Raw genomic sequence first — 16,687 nt, 5'->3', positions numbered from 1 at the left:
GCCCTCGTTCTCTTTGCCTCTGTGCGTGCCGGTGGTCTGCTGGAGAACGTGAGGACTGACTTTGAACGAGAGCAGAAGGAAACCTTGGTAAGATTTAAAATAACAGGAATGGGGCGCCTGATTGGCTCGGTCAGTTGAGCGTCCCACTTCGGCTCAGGTCATGATCTCGCAGTCCGTGGGTTCGAGCCCCGCGTCCGGCTCTGTGCTGATAGCTTGGAGCCAGGAGCCTCCTTCAGATTCTGTGTCTCCATCTGTGCCCCTCCCCTCGTAGCACTCTGTGCCTCAAAAATAAATAAACATTTTAAAAAAATTGTTTTAAATAACAACAGGACCTAGATGCCTTCCTTAGTAGCCGTGGCCTGCTTGGGGTTCCAGTTCAACTCAGAAAACTTGTATAATTTTCTGACATCAGTGCAGCCCAGCGTAAAAGAACAAACACTCCCCAGAGTTTGTATTCATTCTGCCAAACTTGCTCAAGTTGAGTAATGCATGGACCCCTTTTATAGCAAAAGTATTTGTCCAGGATTTCCAATCCAAGAAACGCTGCTTTGAAAGGTCCCATTTGTAAGCAGGACCTTGGAAGTCCAGTGTTAAAATCAGGATGCAGAACGGCACAGCTCGTTTATAAACTAGACGTGCAGATGAGATGATCTGGAACGTGCTCACCATCACGTCAGTTCAAAGATTAGTATTCAGATACTGTCAAAGATACATGTGCATTTTGAAAGTTACACGGCCAGGGGCGCCTGGGTGGCTCAGTCGGTTGAGCGTCCGACTTCCGCCCAGGTCACGATCTCTTGGTTTGTGAGTTCGAGCCCCGCGTCGGGCTCTGTGCTGACAGCTCGGAGCCTGGAACCTGCTTCGGATTCTGTGTCTCCTTCTCTCTCTGCCCCTCCCCTGCTCATGCTCTGTCTCTCAATAATAAATAAATGTTAAAAAAAAATTAAGAAAAGAAAGTTACAAGGCCAGACCCCACCCCCCCCCCCCCCACCCCCACCCCCCGTCCGCATCCCATGAAAAGCAGGTTTGTTATCAAGAGGTGGTCTTCTGAAAGTCCTCCCCACCAGCAGCCCCACTCTGCGCCTTGGCTCCAAGCAGAGCATGCAAAGCTAGCATTTAGGATGATGTCGTGAAGTATTCCAAGACAAACATTTGAAGAGCTTCCAACTAGGATATCAAGTACCATCCTCTGGGGTGGGCTGGGGGAGCTTGGAACAGGACTTCAGGGTCTTCCAGAGCTGCCTGCTGTGGTCCATCCTCCTCACGAGTCCAGCAGGGACTCCACCAGCGTGCCCCCCGCCCCCAGCCCATCTGTCCCTGCTCAGAGCCCTCCTGTGACACCCCAGCACCCACAGAACAAAGCTGCCCCAACCTAGTTCAGATCCCAGCTCCATGTTGCCTCGTTGGGGCTGTGGGGGCACTGTTTATTAAAGTGACTTTCCATCTCTGAGCCCCAGTTTTTACTGTCCGTAAAATGGGTTGACGGTGAATTCGTGGAGTTATCCAAGTTTGTTTTTTTTTTTTAACTTAACCCTGGAAACACATACGTATTCATTTCGAGCGATGGAATATGATGGTCGCTCTCAAGGGTCGGCCCAGCCTCAAGGCTCTTCATTCTCCGACCTGGTTTCAGTTCGTCGCCTTCCGTCGCCTTCCGGAGCAGTCTGGACTCAACCGACGACCTCGCAGCTTCACGCCCGCACCGGCTTGAGACCTCGCTAGCGTCGCTCGCCTCCCCTGGCCCCGCCCCCAGACCACGCCTCCTCTTGGTCCCTCCCTGGGGGCCCCGCCCACGTCGGCTCCACTTTCCCTCGGAGCCCATTGTTCTTGGTCCCACCTCCCCAGGCTCCGCCCCGCTCGCAGTTCCTGGTTCGCTCTGGCTCCGCCCACGGCTCCTAGCCCCGCCCCCCCACCAAGGCGCGAGGACCCACGTGGGGCTACCCCTAGCACTGCCTAAAGGGCGAGCCCCCAACCCCGGAGACGAAAGTCCGGCAGAAGTCCGTCACGCGGGCCACGTTTGAGGGCAGTGGGGAAGTTACGGGGAGTCGGAGTCCCCGCGGGATGGGGCGGCGAGATAGGTTTCCATCTCCCGGCTCAGGCGCGGACGGGGCAGCCAGGCGCGCGCCGCAGGGGAAGAAGGCCCCCGGCGCAGGCCCCGGATATTTGTGTCAGCTCTGCCGCCACCGTCTCAGCTGATGGGTCGGGACACACGCTCGCGCTCGCGGTCGGCTGGTCGCAGGGGCCGCAGGCAACGGAGCGGGAGTCGGAGCCGAAGTCGGAGCGGGAGCCATGAGCGGCGAGACCGCCGGCGCCGGGACGACGAAGTACGGCGCAGGCGGAGGCGGCAGAGCCGGGAGCGCAGGTGAGGGTCTCTGCGTGAACAGCGCTGGGGATCCGGCTCCCGCCCTCGGGGAGCCAGAGACCCACGGATTAGTCAGAGAGGGCTTCCTGGAGAAGGGGACGTCCGAGTACGAGTCGCAGTTCACCAGGCAGCGAAAGGGAGGCGAGCGGCGTTCCAGGCAGGGCACCTGGTGGTTGGAGGGAACGGAAGGAGCGCAGCGAGCGAGGCGGGACGGGAAGGGGAGTAGGAGACGAGGTCGGAGCGGTAAGAGGAGACCGGATCGCGCAGTTTTGTGTGCCGTGGTGACGGGGTTGGCCGTTGCTCGGAGGCAGGCAGGGAGCCATGGGGAGGTTTTTGAGCAGAGCGATGGGGTCTGACTTACTTTGTGGAACTTCCTCCGGTTTTCGCGTGGAAAAGGGACTGAGGAGGCTGGCTGGAATGACAACGGGGAGGAGGAGGAGGATGGTGCAGTTGTCTAGGCAACAGACGGCGGTGGCTGTCAGAGAGGAGGCAGTGGGAGGCTCGGTGGGGAAACGGGTAGGTCTGAGAGGGATTTCATGAGTCGGGGCGGCAACACTTGCTCTCGGAAGTGGGTGTCAGACGAAAGAGCTGTTGGTGACAGGTGGCAGGACTGGGTTGACTCCTAGGACCTGGGTCTCAGCTTCCACGCGGCCAGCAGCCCCTTTCTTTTGGAAATGGGACACCTGGCCAGATTTGGCTGGAGTCTCCTCCGGCATAGAGGGACGAGAACGGTGCCAGGGACCAACTTCCAGACCTAGGTCCCGGGATGTGACCCGTGACGTTCAGGCCAGTCCCTGCCCCACTGTGGCCCAAGTTTCCTCAAGATCTCCATGGGGGCTTTCCCAGCATGCCCAGTCTCCCATCCCTTGGGCCCGTTCACCCCATGGCCAGAGTGGCTGTAGTCAGACATGGTTGACTTCCCTCTACATTTGAGAAGGTGGTTTTTCCTTTTTTGAGTCTCCTAAGATCATTGCAACCCAGGAATTCCAAAAAGTTACAAGCCTGTGACTCCAAGACTCCATAGCCTGTGAACCAAGAATAGTTTTTACATTTTTATTATATTTTTTTCCTTTAATGTTTATTGTTGAGAGAGAGAGAGAGAGAGAGAGAGAGAGACAGACAGACAGACAGACAAAGGGTGAGCAGGGGAGGGGCAGGAAGAGAGGGAGACACAGAATCGGAAGCAGGCTCCGGGCTCCGAGCTGTCAGCACAGAGCCCGATGCGGGGCTTGAACTCACGAACTGTGAGATCATGACCTGAGCCGAAGTCGGATGCTTAACTGACTGAGCCACCCAGGCGCCCCAGTTTCTACGTATTGAAATGGTGAGGAAGCAGTCAAAAGGAGTATCTCATGACATGTGGAAATTGTATGAGATCTCCGAATATATTCAGGTTTTGGCGTGCACAAGTGAAAGTGTATTGGGACCCAGCCATGTCCCTTTGTTCCTGTCTGTCCGGGGCTGCTTTCGCAGTAGGGACAGCACAGTGGTGTCCTAGACCGTCTGGCTCTTTACAGAGAAAGCTTGCTGACCCTGGTTGGGGTCCCTGGTGTTGGTGTTTTCCCCACTGGTTCACGTACAGCAGGAAGCCTTGTCGTGCCTGCATGTTTTCCGTTTGCTGTTTTCTGGTGTTTGAGTTACAAGAATCAGTCATCCTAGGTCTGTAATTCGAGTCGATGTGGTTTATGAAAATTGGATCGAATGCGTAGTCTGCACGTAGGGACTCCCGAGAAATTGGTTTCCAGGGTGTAGGCTTTGTCACCGAGCTTCGTAGGTGGAGCATTTAACAAAATAAAGAAATTTGGTTGCTGCTGTACACATTCAAAGGGCCCCGAGCATTAAAGAATCTCTCTCTAGGGCTCGCACATTCCATCCCCTGCCCAGTGTTTTTCCTGGCTCTTCATTCCACTTCCCTGTTGCCCAGCTTGCGGGACCAGTGTAAACACCACCTTCTCCTGTAAGCTCTCTCTTGTCGCCTTGGACAGATCAGGTCCTCTGGTTCCTACACTTAGAGCTTCTGTGCCATCTGGCCCCAGCCTGCCTCGCTGCCCTCACTTCCTTCCTTCCTCACTCCCCCCTGTTCACGCTCTTCTCCAGCCACATGGGCCTCCACACTGCTTCTTGAACACGCCGAGTAAATTCCTGCCCCAGGGCCTTTGCTCTTGCTGTGACTGCTGCCCAGATCACTTTCTCCCTGTAGCCCCCTCCCCCACATCGTCCAGTTGCCTCCTCAGATCTGCATCCACTAACGCTAAGTCACTCTTCTTTGTGACTCGTAGCACTGTCTAGGGTCACGCTGCGTGTTTATCTGTTGACGTGAGCCTCCCAAAGGCGGGGACCGTGGGTGGCACTGCTGGTCACCGCTGTGTCCCCAGGACCTAGAACAGCGCCTGGCATAGCAGGTGCTCGGTGAACATCTGTCAAACAAAAGACTGGCAGCGAGCGCACCTTTGCGGGTTCCCTCCCCAGGTCGGGTTCGGACGAACACCGGTGGCGGCGGCGAAGGCGGCAGAGCCAGAGTCCGCCGCCCCCACGCTGGCGCTCGCGGGGCCGGTCCTCCCAGTCTGACTCCGATGACGAGCGCCAGGAGCAGCAGCGGGGCCGGTGGGCCCGCCGGCGGCGGACGCGCTCTTGGTCCCCGGGCTCCTCGGCGTCCGGCTCGGCCTCCCCGGACCGCTCCCAGAGCCCTCGGGAGGCGGCGGCGGCCCTGAGCCACCAGCACAGCCTGCAGGAGCGGCTGCGGCTGCGGGAGGAGCGGAAGCAGCAGGAGGAGTTGATGAAGGCCTTCGAGACCCCCGAGGAGAAGCGGGCCCGGCGGCTGGCCAAGAAGGAGGCCAAGGAGAGGAAGAAGCGGGAGAAGATGGGCTGGGGGGAGGAGTACATGGGCTACACCAACACCGACAACCCTTTCGGCGACAACAACCTCCTGGGCACCTTCATCTGGAACAAGGTGAGTCCGGGGCGGGGCCCGGCGCGCGGCCCGGGTGGGGCGCTGCCCTCAGGGGTGTCTTCCGTCCGCACGCGTGCTCACGAGCCCCGGCCTCTGGGGCCTTTGCGTCGCTCGCCCAAGGCGGGATTCCGGTTACAGATGCTCCGTGGTCCCCGTCGCCAACACCTCGTTCTCGACGAAAGTTACACACGGTCCCTTACCCGCCAGTCCCGCCTCGCGCTTGTGACTGAGAGCACGGCGTTCCCTCCCTCCCAGCCCTGGAGGCTGCGCCTCTGCGCCCTGTGCCTCTGTGTCCCGCTTTCTGCCTCCTTCCGAGGACACCAGTCATCAGCTGGGAGACTGTTTAGGTCCCATGTGACCTCGTCTTAACTAATTCCACCCGCAGAGACCCTGTTTTAAAGGTCTCCACGGGTTCCCGGGCTGGTGAGTGGACGGATCTTTTTGGACACAGCTTCACGCTAACCCAGCACCCATTCGTCGTGGGGGGTGAGAGCGGGCAGGGAGGGCCTGGGGGCGCGAGAGCAGGCGGCCACGGTCAGATGCCAGGGGTCCGCCGCTCACCGCATGCGCTCCAGGCACCGTCTCTTGCCTTGGTCTTGAACACACAGCCCACCTCGGGGCGCCTGTGCTCGCCATTCCCCGACCCGGGACCCTCCCACCTCTTTCTCTGGCTGGTTCCTTCTCCTTCCTGAGGATCTCAGCTCACCCGTTCCCGCCTCCGAGGGCCTGCCCGGCCCCCTCGGCCCCACGGGTGCTCTTCCTCTCGGCGCGGCCTCGCCCTCCCTAGCGCTTTACTAGCAAACGTGTGCCGTGCGCCCGCTGGTGCTGGAGGCCGTGTGGGCCCTGGCGGGCGTCAGCGAGCAGCAGAGAGATCCCGCGGAGCCAGCCGTCTCGTGGGGGAGAGCCTGTCGAGAAGCAGATTAGCAGAGCGCGCAGAGGAGAGAAGGCAGGCAGGTGTCGGGATGCCCTGGCTGTAGTTTGAAATCAGCCAGTCCGGGGCGCGTGGGGGGCTCAGGCGGTTGAGCGTCCAACTTCGGCTCAGGTCACGATCTCACGGCTTGTGAGTTCGTGAGTTCAAGCCCCACGTCGGACTCTCTGCTGTCCTGTGTCTTCCTCTCCCTCTGCCTCTCCCGACTCGTGAGTGTGCATTCCCTTCCTCTCTCTTCCTCTCTCTCTTCCCCTCAAACATAAAATAAATAAACATTAAAAGTAGGATAAGCCAAGCCACGAGGCACCTGGGTACCTCAGCTGGTTGAGCGCCGACTCCTGATTTCAACCCAGGTCATGATTTCACAGTCATGAGATCGAGTCCCAAGTAGGCCTCTGCCCTGAGCGTGGAGCTCGCTTGAGATTCTCTCTCTGCCTCCCTCCCTCCCCCTCCCCAGCCCCCTCCCCCATTTGCGCTCACTCATCCAAAAATGAGATAAGCGGGTGCAGAGAGGTCTCGTTGCAAAGCTGACATCTAAACACGGGGTCTGATCCATAACGTGTGATTCCTGCCAGGCCGTGAGCTCCGCAGGGCAAGCTCTGTCCCCAGAGCCTGGCTCACGGTCGGCACTCAGTGAGCGTCAAATGAGCGAGCTTGGTGTGATTTGCACGTGCGTGTGCTCAGATATTTTCCCTAGTGTTTCTTGGAGCCGCAGCGGCCCTGGAGAGTTGGCCCCACGGGAGGCCGTCGGCCCCTCCTGTGATAAGCACGTGGGGGGTCGGCCCCCCGCTCAGCCTCTGAGGCCTCTCCGGGCAGGCCCACGGTTTGGGCAGCACCAGCGCTTGTCCCCCCCGTCCCGGGGCCACGGGCTGGCGGAGTGGGCAGGCGCCCTGTGCCCGGCCTTGCTCACAGCGCTCTCCCTGAGCCGACTCTCCCTGCTGCGGCCGCCCGAGGTCTCCCGCGGTGAGTGATGGAGCATGATTGGAACTGGGCCATCCAGCTTCGCGTCCGTGCCCCGGGCTGCCGTTCTGCGTGGCCGTAGGGGCGAGAAGTCCGGTCACCGTTAACGCCTGAGGCGGCAGCCCAGGCTGAGGCTGGGGAGGCCAGGGGGTGGCACGGGCGTCAAGGGGTGGCCCCAAACCAGGCAGCGCAGGTGTGTGTGTGGCGGGGGGGGGGGGGGGGGGGGGGCGTCCTCGAACAGCCCTCGGAGCCGGGTCGGTGGGGGAGCGCTCATCTGGTAGTGCGGGCTGGGCACCCGGCTAGGGCAGCAGCTGTGATGTCGGAGTCCTCGAGGGGTCTGCAGACCCTGCGCCCCGAGCGCCCTCCAGGACGTGAGGACACGGGGAAGGAGCGTTTGTTGTGGGGCGTGATGTCCCAGGGGTCTGTGAGCACGGGGACCACAGTGCCCCTTCTAGCGACGCGGGCTTTCCGGCTCTGTCCCGCCCCTGCTCGCTCGCATCGGGCGTCGGACGTGCCGAGGGCGTGAGCACCCCGAGCTGACCCAGCTGGGCTTCTGCGTGCAGCAGCCTGGCAGGTCCCGGGTGGGGTGCTCCCGTGAGTGACGCTCGGGAGCCCCCGGGGCGGGCGGCCACCTCCCCGCTGCACGTTACTGCAGGGGCTGCCCGTGCCGGAGGCTGCTCTAAGCGGTCCTGTCACGCTGGTTCTGGGAATGCTAAGGGGGCTGCGTCTTCGGAGGAGGTCAGGGCGCTGTGGCCGCAGGCACGTCACTCCTCGGGGCCGGACCCCCTTACCTGCAAAGCCGCCGCTCGGCCTGCCGGATCCGCGTCTGGGTCTCGGAGGGGGTGGCACAGGGGACCCCGGGGCGGTGCCCGGGAAGGCGGGACGGAGGCGTCTCTGCTCAACGGGCATGTGCTTGGCCCTTCCAGGCCCTGGAGAAAAAGGGGATCGGCCACCTGGAGGAGAAGGAGCTGAAGGAGCGGAACAAGAGGATCCAGGAGGACAATCGCCTGGAGCTGCAGAAGGTGGGGTTGCCCCTGGCCGGCCTGCACGGGGCCGGCCTTCCCTCGCGAGGGCCTGAGGCTGGCCCACCCTGGCTTAAGTGAAGGACCGACCCGGTGGGTGGACACAGAAACCCCCGGGGAGGCTGGCTTCAGACACGGTTGGATCCAGGGGTGCGGGCTGCGTCTCCAACCAGCCGTCTCCTCCCACCTCTCCGAGGGCCCCGTGACTTCTGGGCCTTGCTCTCAGACGCCTCCTTCGGGGCGGGGGATGGGGGGGGGGCGGGGCCAGAGTGGTCTCGGCTGCTCCTGGCTGCCGTGCCTCCAGCAGAAAGAAGCTCCTCGGCCCAAGGGTCCATCTGAGGCCTCAGGCTTCCCTGGCCGGTCCGCGTCCAGGGCCGGGGCCAGGCCCGGGCTGTAGTCCCACTCCGGACCCCAGGGTCCCCCGTGGCCCTAGAGGGTACAGGGCAGGCCCCACAAGACCCCCGGCCAGGCCCGCCTGCAGCACCCCGCCCTCCCCGTGCGCCTGCAGGTAAAGCAGCTGCGGCTGGAGCGCGAGCGGGAGAAGGCCATGCGGGAGCAGGAGCTGGAGATGCTGCAGCGGGAGAAGGAGGCCGAGCACTTCAAGACGTGGGAGGAGCAGGAGGACCACTTCCACCTGCAGCAGGCCAAGCTGCGGTGCGCCCCGCCCCCGCCCGGAGCCCCGTCTGCCCCGGGGCCTTTGCACGGGCCCTTTGCTCCGCTTGCGATCTCCCGCCCTTCGGATTTCCACCCGCTGCCTCCCCGGGGAGTCCCTGCCTGCCCCTTGTTGCGTGCACCACTTCCTGTTTGCTCCTCCCTCCAGCCTGTCACCGATGCCCCCCCCCCCATCTCCTCCTGTCTCCCGCATTGAGTTGTGTGCCGAGGAGACCTCCGAATGATCCTTGCTCCGTGTCGCGGTGCCACACGAGCTGAGCCAGGTGCCGGGCCCCTCGCGGTACCGACCGTGGCTCTCCCTCTGCACGCTGCAGCCCGCGGGGCCACGTGCTCATCAGCCCGGTTTACAGACGGGGAACGCGAGGTTCCTGGGGGCAGGGGAACGCCTGAGGCCACACGGCAGGTGTCTGAGCCTCGGTGGCGCGTGCGCACCAGGAGCCTGCTCCCAGCCCCTCTGTCCTGCTGCCCACCAGCTGCACCAGCCCCTGGGGCTCGGACCTACCTGGTTCCGGGGCTCCCCTGGGGTAGGACAAGTGTCCGTTTCTGACACGCGTCCCCCTGGGTGTGGCACTGATGCTTCAGACCCTCCCCTGCCCCTGGGGGAGCAGATCTTCCACTAGAAGGAGGTGGTTCTCTCTGCCCCTCTGGCCCCGGCCTGTGTCTTCCGACCGCCCAATGCCCCCTCTTCCAGGAAGACCTCCGTGTCCCCCACCCCCTGCAGGCCAGGCTCTTCCCCTGGCGCCCACACGAGCCACCCCCCCACTCCACCCCACCCCCGAAGCAGGGTCTTCAGGAGGTGGGGGGGGGGCCTCCTGGGTCCTGACGCCACCTCCCTGCTCCCTGGCAGCTCCAAGATCCGCATCCGGGACGGGAGGGCCAAGCCCATCGACCTGCTGGCCAAGTACATCAGCGCCGAGGACGACGACCTGGCCGTGGAGATGCACGAGCCCTACACCTTCCTCAACGGCCTCACCGTGGCCGACATGGAGGACCTGCTGGAGGACATCCAGGTGCCGCCCGGCCCCGCCGCCCCCCCCCCCCCCCCCCCCCCCCCCCCCGGCGCCTCACCGCCCCTCACCGCCCCTCCGTACCTTCCGCCTCCAGGTGTACATGGAGCTGGAGCAGGGCAAGAACGCGGACTTCTGGCGGGACATGACCACCATCACGGAGGACGAGATCGCCAAGCTCCGCAAGCTGGAGGCCTCGGGCAAGGGCCCAGGTAGCCCCGCGCCGCGCTCTTGGGGGGCCCGTATCCGGGCGCCGGCGGGCTGGGAGCTGTCTCAGCCCGGGGCTCTCCGCCTGCCTCGGTTTCCCCATCGGGGACCTTCAAGGCCTCTCCGGGAGCCACCAGGGGGCAGCGGCGGGCTGCAGCAGGAGCCCCAGGAGCTTGGCCCCCGCGGCTCCCCCGGGGGGGGGGGGGGGGGGGGGGCTCAGCCCAGGGCGGGGACTCCCTTCCTTCAGAGATCGCTTGGCGTCTGCGCTGGGCTTCCCGGGAGTGGCACCAGCAGGGGCCCGTTTTGTTCGGTTTCGGGTTTTTGCCAGAAGCTTGGTGTGTTCGAGGGAGGGCGGCACCCCGCTTGTCCACTTGTCCAGGAAGCCCCTAGAGCCCCGGTCTCTTGAATCTGGTGTTTTTTCCTAATTCGCTTTCCATTCCCTCCAGAGGGTTCCGCGCAGTGTCCAGGGAGGTGACCCTCGGGGGGTGGGGGAGGGTCATCCTGGGCCCTGGGCGTACTGAGCAGCGGCCCTGACCCCCGCCCTCCCATCGTCAGGAGCCCCCCCCAGTCGTGACAGCCACAGATGTCCCCAGACATCACCTGGTGTCCCCTGGGGGCAGGATCACCCTGGGTGAGACCCCTGTTCTAGAAGCTGCTGACCGACCGTGCTCCTCTCTCTTCCACCCCTTCCACCCCCAGGGGCCTGGAGTGCCTGCCCCCCACCCCTCCCCCAGGCCCATGTAAATGCCCTTGTTGCTCAGCCCAGGTTGGGGGGACGGCTTCCTCTTAGGAAAAGGAGGAATGTCTTTCGTCATGTTTGTTAAGTGCTGTTTTGTTTCCCTGCGCCCTCTCAGCCAGCACATCCTGCAGTAACTTCTGGAGAAAGAAGGAAATCCTTTGCTCTGGGAAACGTGCGGAGCGATTTCCCTTGGGGGCAGTGAGGCCCTGGGTGTAGACCTCTGGGCGGAAGGGCCCTGACTGCCACAGGTGTGGCTCTGGGCACAGATCCAGGCCCGGGCCTCCCGCGGAACTGGGGAGGCGGCCAGACCCCCCAGAGGGTCCCCTCGGCGACCCCGGGCCTCCTTCCCCCTTGTCCCTGTGCGCGTCGTCTGTCACCCCGCACTGCCTCCTCACTCTCTCGTGTCGGAGCCCCTCTTTACTGCCCCACGTCCCCCTTTCTTGTGCTTTGTCCCCTCGTCGTGTGGGACACATCCGCCAGTAACTCGTGGGGGAGGGCGGGAAGTTCTTGGACAGCGTGTAGTTCGGGAAACGGGTCACGTCTGTGCTCTGCCAGGTGATGGGGGCGGGGCGCTCCCCAGACACAGAAGACCCTGACCCACCGGCTGTGGAAGAGCGAGGGCCACCCTGCCGGGGGTCCCCTGCGCCGAGTCCCCCGTCGTCTCTTGCCAGCTGCCGATTCACCCCCTTCTGTGGCCGCTTGCCTTCTCTCAGTGACAGCAGAGGCCCTTCCGTCCACTGTCCCTCCTCCCCTGTCCTGGCTGGGGTCCCAGCTGGCCCCGGGTGTCCTCAGAGATGCGCTTGTGTTTCCGTTTCTCTTTTCGGCCTGATCTCCAAGATCGTTCCCGGAGACGCGCAGAGCGTGTGTTGTGCTTGTAAATTAAGTTGGGCTTTTTCTTTCGTCTTTCATGGGAAAGTCTACCTGGACGTGGGCGCGCAGCAGTGTGGGTGTTGCGGCGGGGGGCCCCGTTACCATTCCCTGTGGGTTCTCCCCAAGCCGCTGTCCCAGAGCCCTCCGTCCCCCGCCTGGACCCCGCCAGGCCCCGCGGGATGCTGGGGCGGCATCCGAACCCGCGACTCGATCTCTACACCGCGGTGTGGCAGAGCGGGGCTTGTGGGGGGCGTGAGCTGTGCAGGTGTGCACGGGGTGCGGCCCTGCCGGCGGGAGGCAGCTTCGGTGCCCTGCCGTTGCTGTATGGTCTGAGACAGGGCTGCCTGGGGCCATCCAGGTGTCGGCAGAGGGGACGAGTGTCTAGATGCTGACTCGGGGGTCCCACGGTGGTTGCCTAGAGGGACTTGGGTCCTTTTTGAGCCTGTCTGCTCTGTTGGAGCCAGTGTCTAGTGGCCGTGGTGTCAGAAGCCGGTTCTTAGCCGGGAGCACGTGTCACCCCGCACGTGCCAGAAGCTGCACGCCGAGTTCTCGCAGTGCTAGGAGGCAGCAGTCAGAAGCCCAGCAAGGTCCCTGCCCTGGGGAAGCCACTAATCAGGCATCCAGGCCGAGGGGAGCAACCAGGTGGTCCAGGGAAGGCTTCCCGGTCCACAGGGTTCTCGACTGGTGGGGTCTGGGAGGCAGGCTGGATGAGGAAGAGCATGTTACTGCTGGAAAGCAGCGTATGTGCAAAGGCCCTGGGGCAGGGCTCAGTGTGTTTGAGGAGCAACAAGGAGGCTGCAGGCAGGGTCAGGTGGCACCCAGCCCTGCCCTCAGGGGCTTCTCAGTCTGAAGCCGGGGGCATGTCCCTGTGTCCCCAGCTAAATCTGGATGGGACCGAGAAGGGGCGGGCTTGCCTTCTGGGGCGGTGTCGGGATTTCCCGCAGTGCCTGGGAAAGGAGCTGCTCTCCTTACTAGGGGAAACTGAGGCCCAGAGAGGGTGAACTATTTACCCAAGATGCAAAATCTGAACTCCTGAGAGTCTGGCTGGCGGGCGATCCATCCCTCCTCGCTCTTCCAATGCGGGTGGGGGCGCAGTGCTGGCTGGGGGTTGGCCGACCCCGATGCCAGGCTGAGAAATGTCCGCCCGGCAACCCCAGCCCCACTCAGAGCCTTCCCGACTAGGATCCGCGGCCCGGTGCCAGCTCCGTGTTAGCAGGGTCCAGCCAGGGTCAGGGGAGGAGCCGTGTGGGCCAAGGGAAGGGTCCAAGGGAAGGGTCGGGAGCCCTGCCGCCGCCCCCTCCCCCCGCTGAGCGCCCCCCCCCCCCCCCGCAGGTGAGCGGCGAGAAGGGGTCAACGCCTCGGTCAGCTCTGACGTGCAGTCGGTCTTCAAGGGGAAGACGTACGGCCAGCTGCACGTCATCTTCCAGGGCATCGAGGGCAAGATCCGGGCCGGGGGCCCCAACCTGGACATGGGCTACTGGGAGAGCCTGCTGCAGCAGCTTCGAGCCCACATGGCGCGCGCCAGGTCCGCGTCACGTCACGCCGGCGTCACTGAGCCGCCCCGCCCCTCCGGCCCGCTGGACACGCCCGCTGGGGGCGGGGCCTGCGCAGGAGGGTGGGGGTGGGGGTCAGCTGGCATCACGCGGGCCCCAGGCCCGCTGTTCCCTGCACGCCACCCCACCCCCCCCGCGCGCCTTCTGCCCACTGCGCACCCTCCGTGTACAGATTCTCGGCGTGTTTGGCCGCGCTGTGTAAACACGGCCCTGTGTGCTGCTGACTGCGGCGACATCTCTAAGTTTATTCTCCTCGCCGCCCCCGCGTCCCGTGTGCCGTTCAGCCCGGCTCGGTGGCTCGCGAGGCGCACGAGTCCCCCGAACCCCCCGTTCCCCCGTTCAGGGACTCGGTCCTCCCAGCAGGGTCTGTGGCCTTGAGTCCCAAACCCGGACCCAGACGCCCCGCCCCACCCCCACCCTCCACACCCCTGGCCTGGGAGGGGGGGCGGTGCTGCTGCTCCCCCAGGCTCCAGGTCCTCCCTCTGAGTGAAAGGGGGTCATGAGATCGGCGGGGGGGGGGGGGGGGGGGGGGGGGGGCCCCGGGGGGGGGGGGGGGCCCGGGGTGGGGGGGGGGGGGGGGGGGGGGGGGACAGGGCCCCGGGCGTGGGGGTGACCGCCGGCCGGCGTTGCAGGCTCCGCGAGCGGCACCAGGACGTGCTGCGGCAGAAGCTGTACAAGCTGAAGCAGGAGCAGGGTGTGGAGAGCGAGCCTCTGTTCCCCATCCTCAAGCAGGAGCCCCCGTCGCCCGGCCACAGGTAGGTCGCCGGAGGTCCCCCCTCCACCCCGCGGCCGGGGACCTCCGCAGGCCCCGCCCCCCGCGACCTCCCCGCCGCCCGCCGCCATCCCTCCCGTCTCGTCTCGTCTCGTCTCGTCTCGTCTCCGCAGCCTGGAGCCTGAGGACCCTGCCCCGACCCCACCCGGGCCCTCCTCCTCCGAGGGGGGCTCGGGGGAGCCGGAGGCGGAAGGGGCGGCCCCCGCGGAGGGCGAGGCGGACGGGGAGGCCGTGCTCATGGAGGAGGACCTGATCCAGCAGAGCCTGGACGACTACGACGCGGGCAAGTACAGCCCCCGGCTGCTCACGGCCCACGAGCTGCCGCTGGACGCGCACGTGCTGGAGCCCGACGAGGACCAGCAGCGCCTGCAGCTGTCCCGGCAGCAGCTGCAGGTCACAGGTGAGGGCCGTGCGGGGAGACGTGTCCCCGAGCCCCTGGGGGGCCCTGGCCCCCCCCTCCCTCCCCCCCGCCCGCCTCCGGTCTCGGGGTGGGGTGGGGGTGGGGACACACGCCGTCGGTGCCCCCGCCCGGGGGGACCCGCCAGGTCGGGGCACGGAAGGGGCGGCTGACACGCGGCCCCGCCCGCAGGGGACGCGAGCGAGAGCGCGGAGGACATCTTCTTCCGGCGGGCCAAGGAGGGCATGGGCCAGGACGAGGCGCAGTTCAGCGTGGAGATGCCGCTGACCGGCAAGGCCTACCTGTGGGCCGACAAGTACCGGCCGCGCAAGCCCCGCTTCTTCAACCGCGTGCACACGGGCTTCGAGTGGAACAAGTACAACCAGACGCACTACGACTTCGACAACCCGCCGCCCAAGATCGTGCAGGGCTACAAGTTCAACATCTTCTACCCCGACCTCATCGACAAGCGCTCCACGCCCGAGTACTTCCTGGAGGCCTGCGCCGACAACAAGGACTTCGCCACCCTGCGCTTCCACGCGGGGCCGCCCTACGAGGACATCGCCTTCAAGATCGTCAACCGCGAGTGGGAGTACTCCCACCGCCACGGCTTCCGCTGCCAGTTCGCCAACGGCATCTTCCAGCTCTGGTTCCACTTCAAGCGCTACCGCTACCGGCGGTGACGGCCGGGGCCCCTCCCGCCCGGACTGGCCCACCTCTCCCCGGGCCCTCCCCGCGCGCACGCTCGCCTTCCCCGGGGGAGCCCCTCGCCTGGGAGAGCGGAAGGCAGGCCGGCCTGGCCGGCCCGGGGTCCTCACACGCAGGACGGGGCGGGGGAACTGCGGCCCGAGCCCTGCCCCACGGCACCCGCCCTGAGCTGGGGGTGCCAGGCCTTGGGGGGGGGGGGGGCGGGGGCGAGTCCAGGGCGGCTGCGGGACCCCGCCCCCTCCACCCCCGCACTCTGGTCCCCCATCCGGCCCCGCCCCGGTGCTGGTGCGGGTCAGGCCTCCCCGGCCTCTGGGCGTGCAGCCGCGGTGCCCCCCATCGGGCCCGGGTGCCCCCCCACCCCATCCCCCGCCCACGCTGGGACAGCCGTGCTCCTGGAGATCCTCTCTTGGCCACCACGGAGCTGCCTCCGCGTTTCTGCGGGCCTGACAGGTGCGGCCGCCGCCGGGTCACACGCTGCCAGCGGTGGGGGAAGGGGCGCCCCAGGAACGTTTCTTTCAACGTTTTGTTACAGAGACGTCTCCGTGGGAAGGGGGGCCAGCCCCACCTGGGCTCCTCGGCCGGCCCACCCGGACGCCCCGGAAAGATTTTAGGTTGTTTCTCTAAAATGACTTTTTTTAAGGTGTGGGGAAATACCTTATTTTCACTTAATTGGCCTATTCACAGAGTTGCATGTTTTTTTAATAAACACTTTATTTTAGAGTACTTCTACATTTTCAGAAGCTCTGCAGACCGGCGCCCCCCCCCCCCCACCGCCCCGCCCCGCAGCCAGCAGTCCGGCCGGTAACGTCCTGGGGAGCAACGGGAGCCACGGCGGGCACGTCGCAACCGAGGCCCTCAGCGCAGCCAGGGAGACCTTTTCTTGGTTAATTTTTTAGTTTTTAACTGTTGGCTTTAGTGTTTTTGGGAGAGAGTGCGAGTGGGGGAGGAGCAGAGAGAGGGAGACAATCCCAGGCAGGCTCTGAGCTGTCAGCACAGAGCTCGATGCTGGGCCCAAAGTCCCAGGCGCCCCGAGAAAGACCTTTTAAAAACAACCATGACACTTCAAAATAGTCCGCAGCAGTAGCCCCTCAGGAAGCTTCTGGAAGTCCACAGGCCTTCTCGCCCCTGCCCCTCCCACAAGGAGCGGATGCTGGAAGGGGAGTAGCTGCCCTCCCAGGCCCCAGGGGATGTCGGCCGTGGGGGGGGGGGGGGTGGGGGTGGGGGTGGGGGTGGGGGGATGCTGTTCGGTACCTACCCACCCCCCACGACAGGGAGGCATCCGGTCCGGGATCCACAGCCGAGATGGACCCTCCCCAGGCCGCTGGTCACTCCCAGCCCTGCCCTCACACCAGGTCGCTGGGCAGCACGGTGTGTTGGCTCAGCCCGGAGGTGCGTCTGGTCAAGGGGCCTCTGAGCCGCAGACCCCGGCCCGCCCAAACCATGGTCCGCGGTGAGGAGCACCCGTTGTGGCATCATATGGGGCACGGCTGTCCCCTTCAGACCCCCTGGCAGACGACATCACTTGACTGTCACAGCGATC

The 16,687-nt window shown here is 64.7% G+C and overlaps 1 protein-coding gene across 1 annotated transcript; it reads left to right on the top strand.

The window, feature by feature from the left end:
• Positions 1-2,105: 2,105 nt before the first annotated feature.
• CACTIN (cactin, spliceosome C complex subunit) lies at positions 2,106-15,870 on the top strand. The gene is made up of 10 exons (XM_049639613.1): positions 2,106-2,362; positions 4,832-5,312; positions 8,127-8,222; positions 8,731-8,876; positions 9,742-9,904; positions 9,999-10,113; positions 13,050-13,242; positions 13,903-14,025; positions 14,156-14,442; positions 14,632-15,870. Exons 1-10 carry the CDS (start codon positions 2,196-2,198, stop codon positions 15,120-15,122), a joined length of 2,262 nt encoding a protein of 753 aa, XP_049495570.1. The 5' UTR covers positions 2,106-2,195; the 3' UTR covers positions 15,123-15,870.
• Positions 15,871-16,687: the final 817 nt, after the last annotated feature.

The sequence above is a fragment of the Panthera uncia genome, chromosome A2 (assembly GCF_023721935.1).
Source record: "Panthera uncia isolate 11264 chromosome A2, Puncia_PCG_1.0, whole genome shotgun sequence".
NCBI lineage: Eukaryota > Metazoa > Chordata > Mammalia > Carnivora > Felidae > Panthera > Panthera uncia.
Note: the sequence above shows the minus strand (reverse complement) of the source record. Positions and strands in the feature narration are given on the sequence as shown.

What these genes read in the sequence shown, in the direction of transcription:
- CACTIN (XM_049639613.1), top strand. Translation starts at nt 2,196, where the DNA reads ATGGGTCGGGACACACGCTCGCGCTCGCGGTCGGCTGGTCGCAGGGGC. An exon ending in CCCCCGTCGCCCGGCCACAG is followed by an intron (nt 14,026 to 14,155) that starts GTAGGTCGCCGG and finishes TCGTCTCCGCAG; the next exon opens with CCTGGAGCCTGAGGACCCTG. An exon ending in GCAGCAGCTGCAGGTCACAG is followed by an intron (nt 14,443 to 14,631) that starts GTGAGGGCCGTG and finishes CCCCGCCCGCAG; the next exon opens with GGGACGCGAGCGAGAGCGCG.